This window comes from Macaca nemestrina, chromosome X (genome assembly GCF_043159975.1).
Source record: "Macaca nemestrina isolate mMacNem1 chromosome X, mMacNem.hap1, whole genome shotgun sequence".
NCBI lineage: Eukaryota > Metazoa > Chordata > Mammalia > Primates > Cercopithecidae > Macaca > Macaca nemestrina.
The window spans coordinates 49,395,240-49,415,611 of record NC_092145.1 but is presented as its reverse complement, the minus strand read 5'-3'; the positions used below and the strand labels follow the sequence as shown (position 1 = coordinate 49,415,611).

General features: G+C 42.0%; 1 protein-coding gene across 1 annotated transcript; it reads right to left on the bottom strand.

Moving 5' to 3' along the window:
* Nucleotides 1-4,891: 4,891 nt before the first annotated feature.
* LOC139360672 (syncytin-1-like) lies at nt 4,892-13,057 on the bottom strand. Its single transcript, XM_071088526.1, has 4 exons — nt 12,445-13,057; nt 6,045-7,069; nt 5,509-5,927; nt 4,892-5,016 (listed from the first exon to the last, which is right to left on the bottom strand). Exons 1-4 carry the CDS (start codon nt 12,688-12,690, stop codon nt 4,892-4,894), a joined length of 1,815 nt encoding a protein of 604 aa, XP_070944627.1. The 5' UTR covers nt 12,691-13,057.
* Between the last annotated feature and the right edge of the window lie 7,315 nt (nt 13,058-20,372).

The window sequence follows — 20,372 nt, the reverse complement described above, 5'->3', positions numbered from 1 at the left end:
AAGCCATTCAGTTTCATTATTTCTTTTCATACCATGTTATTTACAACAATTGTAGGACTATAGATTATACAACAATTGCAACATTATAGAACGTTGTCCTTTTATTTAAAATCCTAGCTTTCTGAATTTCACTTGTCATCCCTCTATGCTTCTGTGATCATTGCAAATTTATATCATAACTTTATATACTCGAGGACTGGAAAGAAAAAATGCCTGGGGTTTATAGTAGTCCTGTTTTTCAATACAATTTTTGTTAAATGGTTAACATTTATATTTGATAAATCTACTATTTAACTTTTCAACATTTTATTGCCTAAAGTAGTGGTGAAAATGGAAGGAAATTTTGCCTCCCAGGGGGTTAGGCAATGTCTGGAGACAATTTTGGTTGTTGTGACTGGGTAGGAGGTGGTGCTACTGGCATCTAGTGGGTAGAGGCTAAAGAGGGGAGCACTTGATCTTGATACCTCACTACAAAGTAGTAATTAATGGAAAAAGAAAGGAGGAATGAAAAAAGAAAGAAAAAGAGACAGAGCAAGGAAAGGAAGGAGGGAGAAAAGGAGGAAAGGAAAAGAAGAAAAAGAAAAAAGTAGCAAGTGAATTGCCCAATGACATCTAAGTTAAAACTCTGCTCTCCTGACTTTAAGGCCATTTCAGAAATTGACAATCTCTGAAAAATCATATAAAATGCTGATTTTTAAAACTTTTAAGTTCAAGAATACATGTACAGGTTTGTTAGACAGGTAAATTTATGTCATGGGAGGTTGTTGTACAAATTATTTTGTCATTCAGATATTAAGCCTAGTACCCATTAGTTATTTTTCCTGACTCTCTCCTTCCTCCAACTCTCCCCCCTCAACAGACCCTAGTGTCTGTTGTTCCCCTATATGTGTCCATGTGTTCTCATCATTTAGCTCCAACTTGTAAGAACATGCGATATTTGGTTTTCTGTCCCTGCATTAGTTTACCAGGGATAATGTCCTCCAGCTCCATCCATGTCCCTGCAAAGAACATAATCTTGTTCTTTTTTATGGCTGCATAATATTCCATGGTGCATATGTACCACATTTTCTTTATCCAGTCTATCATTGATGGACATTTAGGTTGATTCCATGTCTTTGCTATTGTGAATAGTGCTGCAATGAACATACACGAGTATGTGTCTTTATGGCTAGAACAACTTATATTCCATTAGGTATATACTAAGTAATGGGCCTGCTGTGTCTAATAGTAGTCCTGTTTTTAGGTCATTGAGGAATCACCACACTGTTTTCCACAATGGTTAAACTAATTTAAACTCACACCAACAGAGTATAAATGTTCCTTTTTCTCCAGAACCTCACCAACATTTGTTGTTTTTTTTACTTTTTAATAATAGCCAATCTGACTGGTGTGAGATGGTATCTCATTGTGATTTTGATTTACTTTTCTCTAATGATCAGGGATGTTGAGCTATTTTTCATATGCTTGTTGGCCATATGTATGTCATCTTTTGAAAAGTGTCTGTTCATATCCTTTGCCCACTTTTTAGTGGGATTGTTTCTTTTTTCTTGTTATTTTAAGTTCCTTATAGATGCTGCATATTAGACCTGTGTCAGATGCATAGTTTGCAAAAATTTTATCTCATTTTGCAAGTTGTCTTTTTACTCTGTTGATAGTTTTTTTTTTTTTTGCTGTGCAAAAGTTCTTTTGTTTAATTAGATCTTATTTGTATATTTTTGCTTTTGCTTTTGTTGCAATTGCATTCAGTGTCTTCATCATGAAATCTTTGCTCATTCCTATGTCCACAATGATATTGTCTAGGTTGTCTTCCAGGGTTTTAATCACTTCAGCTTTGACACTGAAGTCGTCGATCCATCTTGAGTTTAGTTTTGTATATGGTGAAAGGAAGAGGTCCAGTTTCAATCTTCTGCATATGGCCAGCCTGTTATCCTAACATGATTTATTGAATAGGGAGTCCTTTCACCATTACTTGTTTTTGTCAGCTATGTTGCAGATCAGATGGTTGTAGATGTACAGCTTTAATTCTGGGCTTTCCATTTGGTTCCATTTGTCTATGTGGTTTTTTCCCAGTTCCATGCTGCTGTGATTACTGTAGCTGACAGAGCAGGAGCACCATCATCTTGGACAAACACTGCCACTTTAAGTTCCAGCTCCCTTTCTAGTCTCATGCATTTCAAGGAAATCACTTCTCCTCTAACTACAAGCAGACAGAAAGAGCAGACAGTAAAACACAGATTAGACAGCTCGGGCACGGAGGGAAGTAAGGGGAAGGTCTCTTGGGAAACTGCCAAACTTCACTCTCATACATTGGGCCCCACTAAAACAGTGGGCCTTAATAAGCACATTCATTTCCCTTCAGGTGCAGATAGGGAAGCTAAAGCAGACTCGGGGGATATGCCTCCAGCTGCAGAAAGATGTATGGGAACAAACACACAAGTCTCCCTCCCAGATAAGCACAACAAAGAGACACAGAAGCAGTCCAAGCCTCTGATAATTTCTCCCACCCTGAATCCTTAAAAACTCTTAGTCTGTAAGAGAGTGTGGCTCTGACATAACTTGACCTAACCATAACTAGGGTTAGGGTTAGGGTTAGGGTTAGGGTTAGGGTTAGGGTTAGGGTTAGAGGTGTTTATAGTTTTCTCTGATGATAGTTTGTTTTTCTGTGGGGTCGGTGGTGATATCCCCTTTATCCTTTTTTATTGTGTCTATTTGATTCTTCTCTCTTTTCTTCTTTATTAGTCTTGCTAGCGGTCTATCAATTTTGTTGATCTTTTCAAAAAAACAACTCCTGGATGCATTGATTTTTTGGAGGGTTTTTTGTGTCTCTATCTCCTTCAGTTCTGCTCTGATCCTAGTTATTTCTTGCCTTCTGCTAGCTTTTGAATGTGTTTGCTCTTGCTTCTCTAGTTCTTTTAATTGCGATGTTAGAGTGTCAATTTTAGATCTTTCCAGCTTTCTCTTGTGGGCATTTAGTGCTATAAATTTCCCTCTACACACTGCTTTAAATGTGTCCCAGAGATTCTGGTATGTTGTATCTTTGTTCTCATTGGTTTCAAAGAACATCTTTATTTCTGCCTTCATTTCGTTGTGTACCCAGTAGTCATTCAGGAGCAGGTTATTCAGTTTCCATGTAGTTGAGCGGTTTTGATTGAGTTTCTTAGTCCTGCGTTCTGGTTTGATTGCACTGTGGTCTGAGAGACAGTTTGTTATAATTTCTGTTCTTGTACATTTACTGAGGAGTGCTTTACTTCCAATTATGTGGTCAATTTTGGAATAAGTGTGATGTGGTTCTGAGAAGAATATATATTCTGTTGATTTGGGGTGGAGAGTTCTGTAGATGTCTATTAGGTCTGCTTGCTGCAGAGATGAGTTCAATTCCTGGATATCCTTGTTAACTTTCTGTCTCGTTGATCTGTCTAATGTTGACAGTGTGGTGTTGAAGTCTGCCATTGCTGAGGCTTAAGTAGGTAAACAAAGCCGCAGGGAAGCTGGAACTGGGTGGAGCCCACCACAGCTCAAGGAGACCCGCCTGTCACTGTAGACTCCAACTCTGGGTGGAGTCTGACAGCTGTCTGACAGCTTTGAACAGAGCAGTGGATCTCCCAGCACGGAAGTTGAGATCTGAGAACGGACAGACTGCCTGCTCAAGTGGGTACCTGACCCCTGAGTAGCCTAACTGGGAGACATCCCCCACTAGGTGCAGACCAACACCTCACACCTCACACGGTGGGGTATACCCCTGAGATGAAGCTTCCAGAGCAAGAATCAGACAGCAGCACTCGCTGTTCAGCAATATTTTGTCTTCTGCAGCCTCTGCTCCTGATACCCAGGCAAACAGGGTCTGGAGCGGACCTCAAGCAATCTCCAACAGACCTACAGCTGAGGGTCCTGACTGTTAGAAGGAAAACTAACCAACAGAAAGGACACCCACACCAAAACCCCATCAGTATGTCACCATCATCAAAGACCAGAGGCAGATAAAACCACAAAGATAGGGAAAAAGCAGGGCAGAAAAGCTGGAAATTCAAAAAATAAGAGCGCATCTCCCCCTCCAAAGGAACGCAGTTCATTGCCATCAATGGATCAAAGCTGGACGGAGAATGACTTTGATCAGAGGAGAGATGAAGGCTTCAGTCCATCAAACTTCTCAGAGCTAAAGGAGGAATTACATACAGAGCGCAAAAAACTAAAAATCTTGAAAAAAGAGTGGAAGAATTGATAACTAGAATAATTAATGCAGAGAAGGCCATAAATGAACTGACAGAGATGAAAACCATGACACGAGAAATACGTGACAAATGCACAAGCTTCAGTAACCGACTCGATCAACTGGAAGAAAGAGTATCAGCGATTGAGGATCAAATGAATGAAATGAAGAAGAAACTACATCAACTAACGAGCAAAATAACCAGTTAATATCATAATGGCAGGATCAAGTTCACACATAACAATATTAACCTTAAATGTAAATGGACTAAATGGTCCAATTAAAAGACACAGACTGGCAAACTGGATCAAGAGTCAAGACCCATCAGTCTGCTGTATTCAGGAGACCCATCTCACATGCAGAGATATACATAGGCTCAAAATAAAGGGATGGAGGAAGATCTACCAAGCAAATGGAGAAGAAAACAAAGCAGGGGTTGCAATACTAGTCTCTGATTATCCCGGCCTGCGGGATCATCGAAGCAGGCCCTGGAGGAGGGAGTGGGAATTTGGGGGACAAGAGACACGAGAAATGGAGACAAGACAGTGCTCTGATCAAGTCTCATTTAATGGCGGTAATGCAGTGCCTTATATACACTTGGAGGGGAAGGGGTTGGGCCAGAGGCGGAGATGATCTCATCGCAGAGGGCGTGACCAAGTAGGTATTGGTTTCTCTGGTCAAACGTCATGTTGCACCTGCGCTGTCAGTTGGTAATTTTCCCGGGCACGGGATGGTGCCTGTGCTACAAAGTAACAATTTTCGCGGCCGCGGGGGAAAAACAAGTGAAGAAGAAGCAGGAAGAGCACCATCTATTATGAGGTATTGATACAAAAGAGAAACAACTAATCTAGGGAGGAGGTAGAAGGTGGAAAGGAATAGAGCTCGGGCGTTTAATCATTAATTATTATTTGCTATGGCCGGGGCGCGCAGCTCCGGACAGGTCCCCCTTTTTATTATTTTATGATAAGAAATGACCCCTCAGGAACTGCGCCTGTCTTAGGTTGGGTCAACTCATCCCCATCTTCTAGGCCCGTCATGGGATAAGGCAGCAGCAAGGGCGGCCCTCCTGTCTTAGGCTCCGATGGGGATAGTATCCTCTTACCCATCATTGACTGTCCAGTTCAGCACACAGGGGAGGTGGTCTTATTAAGGTAAATAAGACTTACCATTTTCAGTCATCTCAAGGCGATGATAATGAACCTGTATAGGTTTGGCCTCGATTTGTTGTCTGACAAATGTCATAAGCTTATTAAGGATTATAGGCCTGAGAGTGAGGAAGAGTAGAAGAGTAAGTAAAGGACCAAGAAATGGCAAGAGATAGGGGAGAAGTCCATCGAGTCCAGTCCACAAGGAATTGGCGGCCAGGCCTTTTCTGCGCTTTTCTAGTTCTTCTTGTAACGTTTTTATCTTATCTCTGACGATTCCGGATTTGTTGGCGTAAAAACAGCACTTTTCCTGTAAAGCCAAACAGATCCCTCCCTGTTCTGCCGTTAACAAATCTAGACCTCTTCTATTCTGGAGAACTACTTCTGCTAATGAATCTACTTGATCTTGTAAATCTTGTATAGTACTGGATAAGGTCTGTACATCTGAAATTAATTGATTGGATAATTTGGTATATTGGGTTAGTGAGACTCCTAGGCCTGTGGCTCCTGTAGTAAAAGCAGTGGTGATTCCTAGTCCTGCCAACAAGGGAATAAATTGTATGGCTCGTTTTGGTCTATAAATAAAATGTTCAATAGCGGGGATGGGGATAGGTTCATCTCCAGGGATGATATCAATGTCAGGGAGAAGAGTGGCCAGAACACAAAGCCCTGTCCAATTTGTAGGTAGATACGTATATGCCATGTTGTTTCCACAAACGAAAACCGAGCCATTTATAGCACACAAAGGGTTGGTGGCATTGATTATGGAGGTACAGTTGTCAAACACAACATAACCTAAATCGATCTCTTTAGTGTTATTATATGATGGTGAAAAGAGGCAAGTGGAATTAGAAAACGTCATCGGTTGAACTAAGAGGGGGGGGATAATAGGACAGGAATTATTTACTAAGGATTCATTTGAGTAATTGGCATAGGACAATAAAAGGTTAGGTATAGCTAGAGGAATAGGGGGGCCCATCTTAAGGCAAAGCCAACAATCATGGGCCAGACTTGTATTGGACATTTGAAGTAAATTGTAAGTAGCGTTGAGGATATTGAAGGTTTGAGCATCGAGCCTAAAATTATCTCTAAGCTCAGGCAAGGCTAAGGGGTGATATTGAAGTTCCGGATATAGAGCTTTATGAATTTCTTCTAATTTTTTCTGGACGGTTTTAATTCTTGCAGTATCTAATGGGCCTCCTCCATCAGAAATGTGAATGGGGGCGGTAGTGCTCCAACAAACAGGCTTTCCTTTTTGGCCGTTACAAGGCGATTGTACAAGTTTATTAGTGGATCCTAATACTTGTACGCTATTGGTACCTCCAGTTTGTGTTTTTAGTAACGTGGCCGTATAGTATGTTCTATTGCCTGATTTGCATTGTTGATAGGAGGTATAACAGGAACTATGTACAGAAGATTGGAAAGAGCTACAAGGGCATTCTAGGAGCGGCCCTCTAGGTGAGGTATCTCTTGGGGTAGACTTACATTTCCATAACTGGTTTGGCATTAGGTAAGCTGTCTTGCCCGTGCAGGTCACCTGGGTGATTCTGTCTGACAGAGGTTCAGATACTTGTCCCCCTCTGCAATCACAAGGCTGGCCGTATTGTTTTCGTAATAATTCTCTTGCCTTACGAGGGTCACCAAAACCTGCATAGACTGCCACTATGCTATATAGAGCGATTATTCCCCAAAGGAATCTCATGTTAGGCTTCATTTTCTGAAAAACAAGAAGGAAAGAACTTCTCAGGGAGATTTATCTTCCCTGGACTGACAATGGTTATGATTTATTTGTCTTACCAATCTTTCAGGCAGCATCTGGCTGCATCATTTTTTTGTGAGAAGATGCATACTGAGCCTCTTCCCCAAATTAAAACTGGATCGGGGCCATGCCATGAACCATCAAGTGGATCTTTCCATTTTACCATTGCAAACTGTTTTTGAGATTCAGGATGCCAGAAACGGTCGGCAGCCGATTTTCCATGACTGTCCAAATTTTAAAAATTAAGGATAAACAGGGCATGATTGAGTATGTTTCTGGGGGTACCCTTCACGGGGTACTAGCTCCCCCCTTTTAATTTTGTGATAATAGTTTTTAATGACAGATGAGCTCTTTCTACTATACCTTGTCCTTGGGGATTATAGGGAATGCCTGTGGTATGTTTAATTTTTAGGGTATTACAAAATTGTAAGAAGGTTTTGGATATATAACCGGGGCCATTATCTGTTTTGATTTGTTTGGGTATTCCTAAAATAGAAAAGCAGTGTAATAAATGAGCTATGACATGTTTGGTGGCCTCTCCTGTTTGGAGAGTTGCACTGATGAATCCACTATAGGTGTCTATGCATACATGGATATATTTTAGTTGACCGAATTCTAAGTGGTGAGTAACGTCCATTTGCCAAATTTCGTTGGGAATGAGTCCTCGGGGGTTAACTCCTAGATGGGGAACAGGTAAATATGTTATGCAGTTGGCGCATTGTTTAACTATTTGTCGAGCTTGTTCTCTGGTAAGTTTAAACATAAGTCTTAAGGTTTGGGCGTTTAAATGATGTAAGGCATGTGCTTTTTGTGCTTGTTGCAAATTGTCTGTAGTGACTGTGGCTATGGTTTTTGTTGCCGTGTCGGCTGTTGCGTTACCTTGTGTTAGAGGTCCCGGTAATCCTGAATGTGCTCTAATATGCCCAAGAAAAAAGGGAGTAGTCCTTTTTCGGATAAGTTGTTGACATTGTAAAAATAGGTTAGCTGTGTCTGAAATATGTTTAATTTGAGACACGGTCTCTAAGAGGGGTATTGAATGAGCCAGGTAGGCGCTGTCTGTATAAATGTTAAGTGGCTGACAAGGAAAAGCTGATAGTGCTGCAATTATAGCTTGCAATTCGACCAGCTGAGCTGATGTATAAGTAGTCTGGAATTTAACGATTATATCATTGTAAGTGTAAGCGGCAAGTCCTGTGGAAGATTCATCAGTGAAAATTAGTAATGCGTCATTGAGAGGTTCTTTACTGGTAATATGGGGAAACACAAACGCATGAAGTTTGCAAAATTGAATGAGTTTGTTAGGTGGGTAATGGTTGTCAATCACGCCAGTGTAAGAAGCACAAGCAATTGGCCAGGCTTCCGTATTTTGTAACAGCCAATGGATGTGTGATTGAGTGTAGGGCTGTATAATGGTAGAGGGTTCTATTCCAAAGTATTTTCTACTGTTTTCTCTTCCCAAGATAATTAGATCAGCTATGGCATCATAATAAGGCAACAAAACCTCTTTAGGGGAGGAGGGCAGGTGTACCCACATAATGGGATTATTCTGCCAAAATAGGCCAGTAGGGGTTATTGTTGTGTTAAAAATAAGGAATATTAATGGCTGAGAATAATCAATGCTGGTAACAAATTGTGTTGCAATGGCATGTTCTACCTGTTGGAGTGCTATTAATGCTTCTTTAGTAATGGACCTGGGAGATTTTGGATTAGAGTCTCCTTTTAATATATCGAAAAGAGGTTTTAACTCTCCTGTGGTGAGCTTTAAGTACGGTCAAAGCCAATTTATGTCTCCCAGTAATTTTTGGAAATCATTTAAAGTTTTTAAATGATCACGACGTATAACGGCCTTTTGATTAATGATTTTGGGTCCATTAATCTGGAAACCAAGATAGGTGTATGGATCTTGTAGTTGTACCTTTTCTGGGGCTATTTGTAGTCCTGCTGCTGTTAACTCCTGTTTGAGTTGGGCAAAACACTGTAAGACTTGTTCGCCAATTTCTCCTGCTATTAAAATATCATCCATATAATGTATAATATACATTTGTGCCCATGTTTTTCTGACTGGCTCTATAGCGGCAGCTACATATTTTTGACACAAGGTAGGACTATTAGCCATACCCTGAGGTAAAACTTTCCATTGATAATGCTTCATTGGTTGTTTAAAATTTGTGGATGGAAGACTAAAGGCAAATCTTTTTTGGTCAGCAGGGTGAAGGGGAATTGTAAAAAAGCAATCTTTAAGGTCAATAACGATTTTAAAATATTTTTGAGGAATCGCAACTGGTGAAGGCAATCCTGGTTGTAAGGCACCCATAAGGATCATAGTGATATTTACTGCTCTTAAATCTTGTAAGAGTCTCCATTTACCAGACTTCTTTTTAATAACAAAAATAGGTGTATTCCAAGGGGAATTACTTTCCTCAATATGCCCTGCTATCAGTTGTTCCTGCACTAACTGTTGGGCAGCACTTAGTTTATCATTGAGTAAAGGCCACTGATCAACCCAAACGGGCTCATCTGACTTCCAAGTAATGGGGTCAGCGCACCTTTGGGGTGCAGGTATGTCAGTGGCCTGAGCTAAAAATTTCCAAACCCCTTTTTATCAAGTTGTCCTGAAACCAGTATAGGCTGTGGGATACCATTTTCTCCTTTTCCAAGACCTTTACCAGGGGTGTATCCTTGAGTTAACATTTGTGCAGTAACTATATCATTTGGACTACACATTATAATTTTCATTTGAGAGAGCAGATCTCGCCCCCAAAGGTTAACAGGTAGGTGAGGAATGACAAATGGCTTAATGAGGCCTGAATTGTTTTCTTTATCTGTCCATGTTAGGTATTTAGAACTTTGTTTAGGATTACTGCTTTGTCCAATTCCTCTCAAGTGAGTTAAAGTTTCTGTAATAGGCCAATGAGAGGGCCAATCTTCCTGTTTAATGATAGTTACATCAGCCCCTGTGTCTATTAGTCCAGTGAATGCCTTCCCGTCTAACCATAAGGTTAGAGAGGGTTTTTGATTTGTAATTGGTTGCACCCAATATATATCTGATGATCCGAAACCTTTTGTATTTCTATTAGAGTATTGGATATTATTATCTGTTTTAACCAAAGGTAGCAGGAGTAACTGAGCTATTCTAACTCCTTGAGGGACAGTAATAATACTATCAATAGCTCTGGCCATAATTTAAATTTCTCCTTCATAATCACTATCGATAACTCCAGGGAGGACTTGTAAGCCTCTCATGGTGACACTACTTCTTCCTAAAAGTAGCCCAAAAGTGTTAGGTGGTAAGGGTCCATATATTCCGGTATTTAAGGTCTGTGGTCCCATTTCAGGTGTTAGTACTGTGTGGAAGGTGGAACTGAGGTCCAATCCCGCACTTCCCGGGGTTGCTCTACTAAGTTTTGAAATGGATTGTTGCTGCTGGCTGGAACAAAGCTGACTGCCCCATATGCTTGTTTCGGGGCCTGAGGCTGGCCCCTCATCCCGTTTCCCTGCCTGGGGGGTAAAGGATTTCCTTGACTGTCAGTTTTAGATTTACATTCATTTGCCCAGTGCCTTCCTCTTTTACACCTTGGGCAAAGGCCTGGGATTTTTGCTTCTGGACTCTTATTTTGGTTTTCATGGCAATCTTTTGCAAAGTGTCCCCTTTTACCGCATCTAAAACATCCCCCTTTATCTTTACCTTTGTTAATAAGGAAGTCTCTTACTGTTTGACCGCTAAAAGCAGCGGCCATTGCTAGGCCTTGTTGATATGAGGGCCCAATATCTGAACAAAGGCGAATGTATCCTGTTAAATCTGTTTTCTTTCGATAAGGTCTGATTGCCGCTTGGCAAGCGGGGTTAGCATTTTCATAAGCTAACTGTTTAACATAATCTACACCCGTTTCTGCATTTCCAAAGATTCTACCTGCCGTGGTCATAAGCCTATGCACAAAGTCTGAAAATGGCTCATCGGGTCCTTGTTTAACCGCTGTGAGTGAAGCCCCTGAATCTCCTTTAACGGGAAGTTTTCTCCAGGCTTTTGTAGCAGCAGCCTGGATTTGTGAGAACAGTCCAGGGTCATATTGCATTTGGGCCCGAGTGTCTGCATAATTACCTGAACCAGTTAACATATCAAAATCCCAACCGTTTCCTGCCTGTTGATTTCTTTTAGCTGTATCTCTACAATTTTCAAAGAACTCTGACTTCCAAATTAAGTGGTCTCCCCCAGAAAGAACTGCCCTGACTAAGGTATTCCAGTCTGTAGGAGTGAGCCAATTCTCAGCTACAGATTCCACTATAGCAAGAGTATATGGATCAGTAGCCCCATACTGAGAGGCAGCAGTCTTTAACTCTTTTATAATAGTAAAATCAAATCCAGTATGATGCCTCCAAGCCTGTCCCTGTTCATCTATGGTTTCCGTGACTGGAAAAACGTCTTTGGGGGAGGAGTCTTCTCTATGTCGGCTAGCAACTAACCCCCCTCTTGGAACATGTTGTCCAGGCCGCTGAGGTGGGCGCAAGGAACCCTCCATAGCGTCTGAGTTAGGTATTTTTTCATTTCCTGTTTTTAGCTTTTGGAGCCTAATTATCAATGATTGATGTAACTCTTCAAGTTTAATCTGTTCTTCTAGTTGAGCTATCTTTTGTTTTAATTCTTCTTTGGGATCTATTGCTGCCATAACAATAGGCGCAGAAGCCTCATTATGCGTCTTATTATATGGGGGTGGGTATGAAGTAAAGGGAGGCAAATCAGGGTTGTGATATTTAGCTGCCTCTTCCTCTAAATCATCCCAATTTATGTCCGATTGATTAGGCTTATTAATTTCCTCCTCTTTTTGAAGCATCTGTAAAATTGGGTATTTTTTTGGTTTGTTTTCGTGTGGCATTTCTTTATCTGTTACAGAAGGAGACTTAATTTCCTCATGATCACTTTCGAGGGAAATGAGATCCTCCTCCGTATCTTGCGGAGGCTTTGTGAGGTTAGAACAGGAGCTAACCTTTAAAATATGCTCTGTCTGAGCAACCGCAGCCATGACTTGCGGATTGGCCTCCTTCTTATCTATTAAATCTCTAATGAGGTTCCAATAAGAGAAGGCGGTTACAGGAATTTTTTCTGGCCCAAAAGTATTATAATAGTCCTGAAGACAATCCCCTACTCTACGCCATCTTTTAATATCAATAGTTCCTTCCTGTGGGAACCAAGGGCAAGTGTCTTTTACAAAATCAAAAAATTTAAACAAATCATTACCTTTAACCTTTACTCCTCGTATCTTTAAAGCCTCTTTTAATTGTCCTACATATATTTGATGTTGGCTTAATTCTTGTCCCATTTCGGATGCGTCACTTACCTTCGATCCTGACGCGGCAGGTTCCCGCGGTGATCGGAAGAATTTGACTCCTTTTGTCTTTATTAGCGGTCGACCGTCCTTTGGCGTCCTCTTCCTCATGGAGTCCCTCGTTTCCAGGTCCCTGTTCGGGCGCCACGTATCCTGGCCTGCGGGATCGTCGAAGCAGGCCCTGGAGGAGGGAGTGGGAATTTGGGGGACAAGAGACATGAGAAATGGAGACAAGACAGTGCTCTGATCAAGTCTCATTTAATGGCGGTAATGCAGTGCCTTATATACACTTGGAGGGGAAGGGGTTGGGCCAGAGGCGGAGATGATCTCATCGCAGAGGGCGTGACCAAGTAGGTATTGGTTTCTCTGGTCAAACGTCATGTTGCACCTGCGCTGTCAGTTGGTAATTTTCCCGGGCACGGGATGGTGCCTGTGCTACAAAGTAACAATTTTCGCGGCCGCGGGGGAAAAACAAGTGAAGAAGAAGCAGGAAGAGCGCCATCTATTATGAGGTATCGATACAAAAGAGAAACAACAAATCTAGGGAGGAGGTAGAAGGTGGAAAGGAATAGAGCTCGGGCGTTTAATCATTAATTATTATTTGCTATGGCCGGGGCGCGCAGCTCCGGACATCTGATAAAACAGACTTTAAACCATCAAAGATCAAAAGAGACAAAGAAGGCCATTACATAATGGTAAAGGGATCAATTCAACAGGAAGAGCTAACTATCCTAAATATATATGCACCCAATACAGGAGCACCCAGATTCATAAAGCAAGTCCTTAGAGACTTACAAAGAGAGTTAGACTCCCATACAATAATAATGGGAGACTCCACTGCTGTCTTGAAAGCTGTCAGACAACTGTCAGACTCCACCCAGAGGTGGAGTCTACAGAGACAGGCAGGCGTCCTTGAGCTGTGGTGGGCTCCACCCAGTTCTAGCTTCCTGGAGGCTTTGTTTACCTACTTAAGCCTCAGCAATGGTGGGTGCCCCTCCCCCAGCCTGGCTGCCACCTTACAGTTAGATCTCAGGCTGCTGTGCTAGCAATGAGGGAGGCTCCGTGGGCCTGGGATCCTCTGGGCCAGGTGTGGGATATAATCTTCTGGTGTGTAGTTTGCTAAGATCTGTGGTAAAGCACAGTATTAGGGTGGGAGTTACCCGATTTTCCAGGTGTTGTGTGTCTCAGTTTCCCTTGGCTAGGAAAAGAGATTCCCTTCCCCCTTGCGCTTCCCAGGTGAGGGGATGCCTCCCCCTGCTTCAGCTGTCACTGGTTGGGCTGCACCAGCTGACCAGCACCGATTGTCTGGCACTTCCCAGTGAGATGAACTCGGTACCTCAGTTGAAAATGCAGAAATCACCCGTGTTCTTTGTCGCTCGCGCTGGGAGCTGGAGGCTGGAGCTGTTCCTATTCGGCCATCTTGTTCCCGACTCCTGAAATTTCTTTTCTTTAAGAATGTTGAATATTTCCCCTCATCTCTTCTGGCTTTGTAGGATTTTTGCTGAGAGGTCTACTGTTAGTCTGATGGGCTTCCCTTTGTAGGTGACCTGCCCTTTCTTTCCAGTTGCCTTTAACATTGTTTCTTTCATTTCAGTCTTGGAGAATCTGATGATTATGCATCCTGGCTATGATTTCTTGTGGGGTGTCTTAGTGCGGTTCTCTGCATTTCCTGAAACTGAATATTGACCTCTCTAGCTAGGTTGGGGAAATTCTTACGGATGATATTCTGAAATATGTTTCCCAAGTTGCTTCCATTCTCCCCATCTCTTTCAGGGACACCAATATGTCATAGATTTGGTCTCTTTACATAATCCCATATTTTCCAGAGGTTTGATTCATTGATTTTCTTTTTTCTCTCTACTCTTGTCTGACTTTCATATATCAAAATCCTGCCTTCAAGCTCTTACATTCTTCCTTCAATTTCTGCTATTAATATTTGTGATCATATTATGAAATTCTTGTATTTTTTTTTTCAGCACTATCATGTCAGTTACATTCTTTTCTATATCAGCTATTTTGTCTATCAGCTCCTGTATCGTTTTATTGTGATTCTTGGCTTCCTTGGTTGGGTTTCAACATACTCCTGCAACTCCATGATGTTCATTTCTATCCATATTCTCAATTCTGTTTCTGTCAGTTCAGACATGTCAGCCTGGTTGAGAACTTTTGCTAAAGATCTAGTGCAATTGTTTGAAGGAAGGGAGGTACTCTGGCTTTTTGAGTTGCCAGAGTTCTTGCACTTGTTCTTTCTCATCTTTGTGGGCTGGTGTTCTTTCAATCTTTGAAGTTGCTGTCCTTTGGATTTTTTTTTCTTTTATACTATTTGATGACCTTGAGGTTTGGTTGTGGTTTAAGATGTATTCAGTCAAATGGCTTAGTTTATGGAAGTTTTTAGGGGACCAAGGCTCAACTACCAACTCCTATACTGTGTGCTCTAACTTCATGGACTAGTATCAGGGCCATCTTTGTTCTCTGGCTCCTCAAGGTTAGAAACCCACCACACTTGGGGAGCCAAGATGCTCTCAGAGTGCTGGTCACCACACTCTGATGGATGGTGCCAGCCAAAGCATTTTGTAGGGTGATGGCAGCAAAGTTTCTCCTCATTTGCAAATGCCAGCAATAGCAGCAGCAACAGAATCATGACAGGAGAGCACTAGTAGGAGTTGGTGCCTGCCTCCATCCAGGCATTCACAGCAGCAATAGAGGCACCATGGCTCGAGGAGGCAGGGAACCAGTTGGTAGCTATGTGCTGGTGGTGGTGTTAGCACAGGGGCAGGGCCCTGGCAGGCTCAGGTCTGTGTGTGCCCTCTTTGGCCACTCAGGATGGGGGAGGGTCTGCTGTTCTCCGGGCTCGGCAGTGTTGGGGCAGAAGTGGGGTTCTGGCTGGTCTAGGCTGGCAGGCTCTGTGCCTGCCATGGCTCAGACTACAATGGTAGTAAGGCGGGGAGATGCGGCAGAGTTCATTCCCATCGTCAGCAGTCAAGGCAGGGGAAACATGCACACACACCCTGGTAGGGCAGGTAAGGCAAAAATTCACCTGCACTCACACACACTGGCAAAGTATTGTGGGGGCTGGAGGTGGGCCTAGGGGAAGATGAAGTGGGGAGAGAGAGAGGCTGGGCTGGTGTGAGGCCCTGGTCTCCACGCTTCAGTATCTCTCCCCTGCCAGGCACCACTGACCAGTGCAGGAGCTGTCATGTGAGTCCCCAAAGCATCTGAGGCTGCACTGCAAATAGGCATGGCTAGACTGGGACTCCAGGAGAGGCTAGCAGACCAAGGGGTGCTCAGGTTGGTTGGGCCGCCTCTGATGGTCAAGACCACCCGGCAGAGTTCAGGTCTGACAGTTTCCCTAGGCTTAAAGTCACCTGTGGGAGCAAGTGGAGCCTGGGGGCATGGGCATCCCTGGCCATGCTCAGCTGCAGACACTCCCACAGCAAAACCTCTGGGCTCTTCCTTGGCAGGTGTGCTGCCCCTACTACTTTTCTAAGCAGCTATCCCTGCCCACTCAAGTGTCCATGGTGGTTGAGGGGTCTCCTTCTGCTTGGATTCCAGAGACATTTGGAGAAAGTGGGTTGCTCCTGTCAGTTCAACTAACCCTCACCCATTATCCTGGAGTTGTTGGGGAGCCAAGAAGGAGTTATGGTTTGTGGTAGCCCCATGCAGCTCCCAGCTTCCTCCCCGTTCAGCCCAGCTTCTGTGTCTTCCCTCCAGCGACTCTCAGTGCCTTCTCTCTAAAGAGTGTGCCAGTCTTCTCGGTCTCTTGGTGGCAGCTGTTCCACCTGGCTGCATGTGGTCAGCCATCTTGCCAGAATCTCTAAAATGTATGCCAATTTTTATTATCTTGCTTGAACAGCTTCTGAATGGATATATGGGTAAGATTTTATGTGAATAACCATACATGTATATAATAAAATACCAATAGATGGTTTTTTTAAAAAAAAATTTATTTATTATTATTATACTTTAAGTTGTAGGGTACATGTGCATAACGTGCAGGTTTTTTACATATGTATACTTGTGCCATGTTGGTGTGCTGCACCCATCAACTCGTCATTTACATCAGGTATAACTCCCAATGCAATCCCTCCCCCCTCCCCCCTCCCCATGATAGGCCCCGGTGTGTGATGTTCCCCTTCCCGAGTCCAAGTGATCTCATTGTTCAGTTCCCACCTATGAGTGAGAACATGCGGTGTTTGGTTTTCTGTTCTTGTGATAGTTTGCTAAGAATGATGGTTTCCAGCTGCATCCATGTCCCTACAAAGGACACAAACTCATCCTTTTTGATGGCTGCATAGTATTCCATGGTGTATATGTGCCACATTTTCTTAATCCAATCTGTCACTGATGGACATTTGGGTTGATTCCAAGTCTTTGCTATTGTGAATAGTGCTGCAATAAACATACATGTGCATGTGTCTTTATAGCAGCATAATTTATAATCCTTTGGGTATATACCCAGTAATGGGATGGCTGGGTCATATGGTACATCTAGTTCTAGATCCTTGAGGAATCGCCATACTGTTTTCCATAATGGTTGAACTAGTTTACAATCCCACCAACAGTGTAAAAGCGTTCCTATTTCTCCACATCCTCTCCAGCACCTGTTGTTTCCTGACTTTTGAATGATCGCCATTCTAACTGGTATGAGATGGTATCTCATTGTGGTTTTGATTTGCATTTCTCTGATGGCCAGTGATGATGAGCATTTTTTCATGTGTCTGTTGGCTGTATGAATGTCTTCTTTTGAGAAATGTCTGTTCATATCCTTTGCCCACTTTTTGATGGGGTTGTTTGTTTTTTTCTTGTAAATTTGTTTGAGTTCTTTGTAGGTTCTGGATATTAGCCCTTTGTCTGATGAGTAGATTGCAAAAATGTTCTCCCATTCTGTAGGTTGCCTGTTCACTCTGATGGTAGTTTCTTTTGCTGTGCAGAAGCTCTTTAGTTTAATTAGATCCCATTTGTCAATTTTGGCTTTTGCTGCTGTTGCTTTTGGTGTTTTAGACATGAAGTCTTTGCCCATGCCTATGTCCTGAATGGTACTACCTAGGTTTTCCTCTAGGATTTTTATGGTATTAGGTCTAACATTTAAGTCTCTAATCCATCTTGAATTAATTTTCGTATAAGGAGTAAGGAAAGGATCCAGTTTCAGCTTTCTACTTATGGCTAGCCAATTTTCCCAGCACCATTTATTAAATAGGGAATCCTTTCCCCATTTCTTGTTTCTCTCAGGTTTGTCAAAGATCAGATGGCTGTAGATGTGTGGTATTATTTCTGAGGACTCTGTTCTGTTCCATTGGTCTATATCTCTGTTTTGGTACCAGTACCATGCTGTTTTGGTTACTGTAGCCTTGTAGTATAGTTTGAAGTCAGGTAGCGTGATGCCTCCAGCTTTGTTCTTTTGACTTAGGATTGTCTTGGAGATGCGGGTTCTTTTTCGGTTCCATATGAACTTTAAAGCAGTTTTTTCCAATTCTGTGAAGAAACTCATTGGTAGCTTGATGAGGATGGCATTGAATCTATAAATTACCTTGGGCAGTATGGCCATTTTTATGATATTGATTCTTCCTATCCATGAGCATGGTATGTTCTTCCATTTGTTTGTGTCCTCTTTTATTTCACTGAGCAGTGGTTTGTAGTTCTCCTTGAAGAGGTCCTTTACATCCCTTGTAAGTTGGATTCCTAGGTATTTTATTCTCTTTGAAGCAATTGTGAATGGAAGTTCATTCCTGATTTGGCTCTCTGTTTGTCTGTTACTGGTGTATAAGAATGCTTGTGATTTTTGCATATTAATTTTGTATCCTGAGACTTTGCTGAAGTTGCTTATCAGCTTAAGGAGATTTGGGGCTGAGACAATGGGGTTTTCTAAATATACAATCATGTCATCTGCAAAGAGGGACAATTTGACTTCTTCTTTTCCTAACTGAATACCCTTGATTTCTTTCTCTTGCCTGATTGCCCTAGCCAGAACTTCCAATACTATGTTGAATAGGAGTGGTGAGAGAGGGCATCCCTGTCTTGTGCCAGTTTTCAAAGGGAATTTTTCCAGTTTTTGCCCATTCAGTATGATATTGGCTGTGGGTTTGTCATAAATAGCTCTGATGATTTTGAGGTACGTTCCATCAATACCGAATTTATTGAGCGTTTGTAGCATGAAGGGCTGTTGAATTTTGTCAAAAGCCTTTTCTGCATCTATTGAGATAATCATGTGGTTCTTGTCTTTGGTTCTGTTTATATGCTGGATTATGTTTATTGATTTGCGAATGTTGAACCAGCCTTGCATCCCTGGGATGAAGCCCACTTGATCATGGTGGATAAGCTTTTTGATGTGTTGCTGAATCCGGTTTGCCAGTATTTTATTGAGGATTTTTGCATCGATGTTCATCAGGGATATAGGTCTAAAATACTCTTTTTTAGTTGTGTCTCTGCCAGGCTTTGGTATCAGGATGATGTTGGCCTCATAAAATGAGTTAGGGAGGATTCCCTCTTTTTCTATTGATTGGAATAGTTTCAGAAGGAATGGTACCAACTCCTCCTTGTACCTCTGGTAGAATTCAGCTGTGAATCCATCTGGTCCTGGACTTTTTTTGGTTGGTAGGCTATTAATTATTGCCTCAATTTCAGAGCCTGCTATTGGTCTATTCAGGGATTCAACTTCTTCCTGGTTTAGTCTTGGAAGAGTGTAAGTGTCCAGGAAATTATCCATTTCTTCTAGATTTTCCAGTTTATTTGCGTAGAGGTGTTTATAGTATTCTCTGATGGTAGTTTGTATTTCTGTGGGGTCGGTGGTGATATCCCCTTTATCATTTTTAATTGTGTCGATTTGATTCTTCTCTCTTTTCTTCTTTATTAGTCTTGCTAGTGGTCTTTCAATTTTGTTGATCTTTTCAAAAAACCAACTCCTGGATTCATTGATTTTTTGGAGGGTTTTTTGTGTCTCTATCTCCTTCAGTTCTGCTCTGATCTTAGTTATTTCTTGCCTTCTGCTAGCTTTCGAATGTGTTTGCTCTTGCTTCTCTAGTTCTTTTAATTGCGATGTTAGAGTGTCAATTTTAGATCTTTCCTGCTTTCTCTTGTGGGCATTTAGTGCTATAAATTTCCCTCTACACACTGCTTTAAATGTGTCCCAGAGATTCTGGTATGTTGTATCTTTGTTCTCATTGGTTTCAAAGAACATCTTTATTTCTGCCTTCATTTTGTTATGTACCCAGTAGTCATTCAGGAGCAGGTTGTTCAGTTTCCATGTAGTTGAGCGGTTTGGATTGAGTTTCTTAGTCCTGAGTTCCAGTTTGATTGCACTGTGGTCTGAGAGACAGTTTGTTATAATTTCTGTTCTTGTACATTTGCTGAGGAGTGCTTTACTTCCAATTACGGGGTCAATTGTGGAGTAAGTACGATGTGGTGCTGAGAAGAATGTATATTCTGTTGATTTGGGGTGGAGAGTTCTATAGATGTCTATTAGGTCTGCTTGCTGCAGAGATGAGTTCAATTCCTGGATATCCTTGTTAACTTTCTGTCTCGTTGATCTGTCTAATGTTGACAGTGGAGTGTTGAAGTCTCCCATTATTATTGTATGGGAGTCTAAGTCTCTTTGTAAGTCTCTAAGGACTTGCTTTATGAATCTGGGTGCTCCTGTATTGGGTGCATATATATTTAGGATAGTTAGCTCTTCCTGTTGAATTGATCCTTTTACCATTATGTAATGGCCTTCTTTGTCACTTTTGATCTTTGATGGTTTAAAGTCTGTTTTATCAGAGACTAGTATTGCAACCCCCGCTTTTTTTTGTTCTCCATTTGCTTGGTAAATCTTCCTCCATCCCTTTATTTTGAGCCTATGTATGTCTCTGCCTGTGAGATGGGTCTCCTGAATACAGCAGACTGATGGGTCTTGACTCTTGATCCAGTTTGCCAGTCTGTGTCTTTTAATTGGACCATTTAGTTAA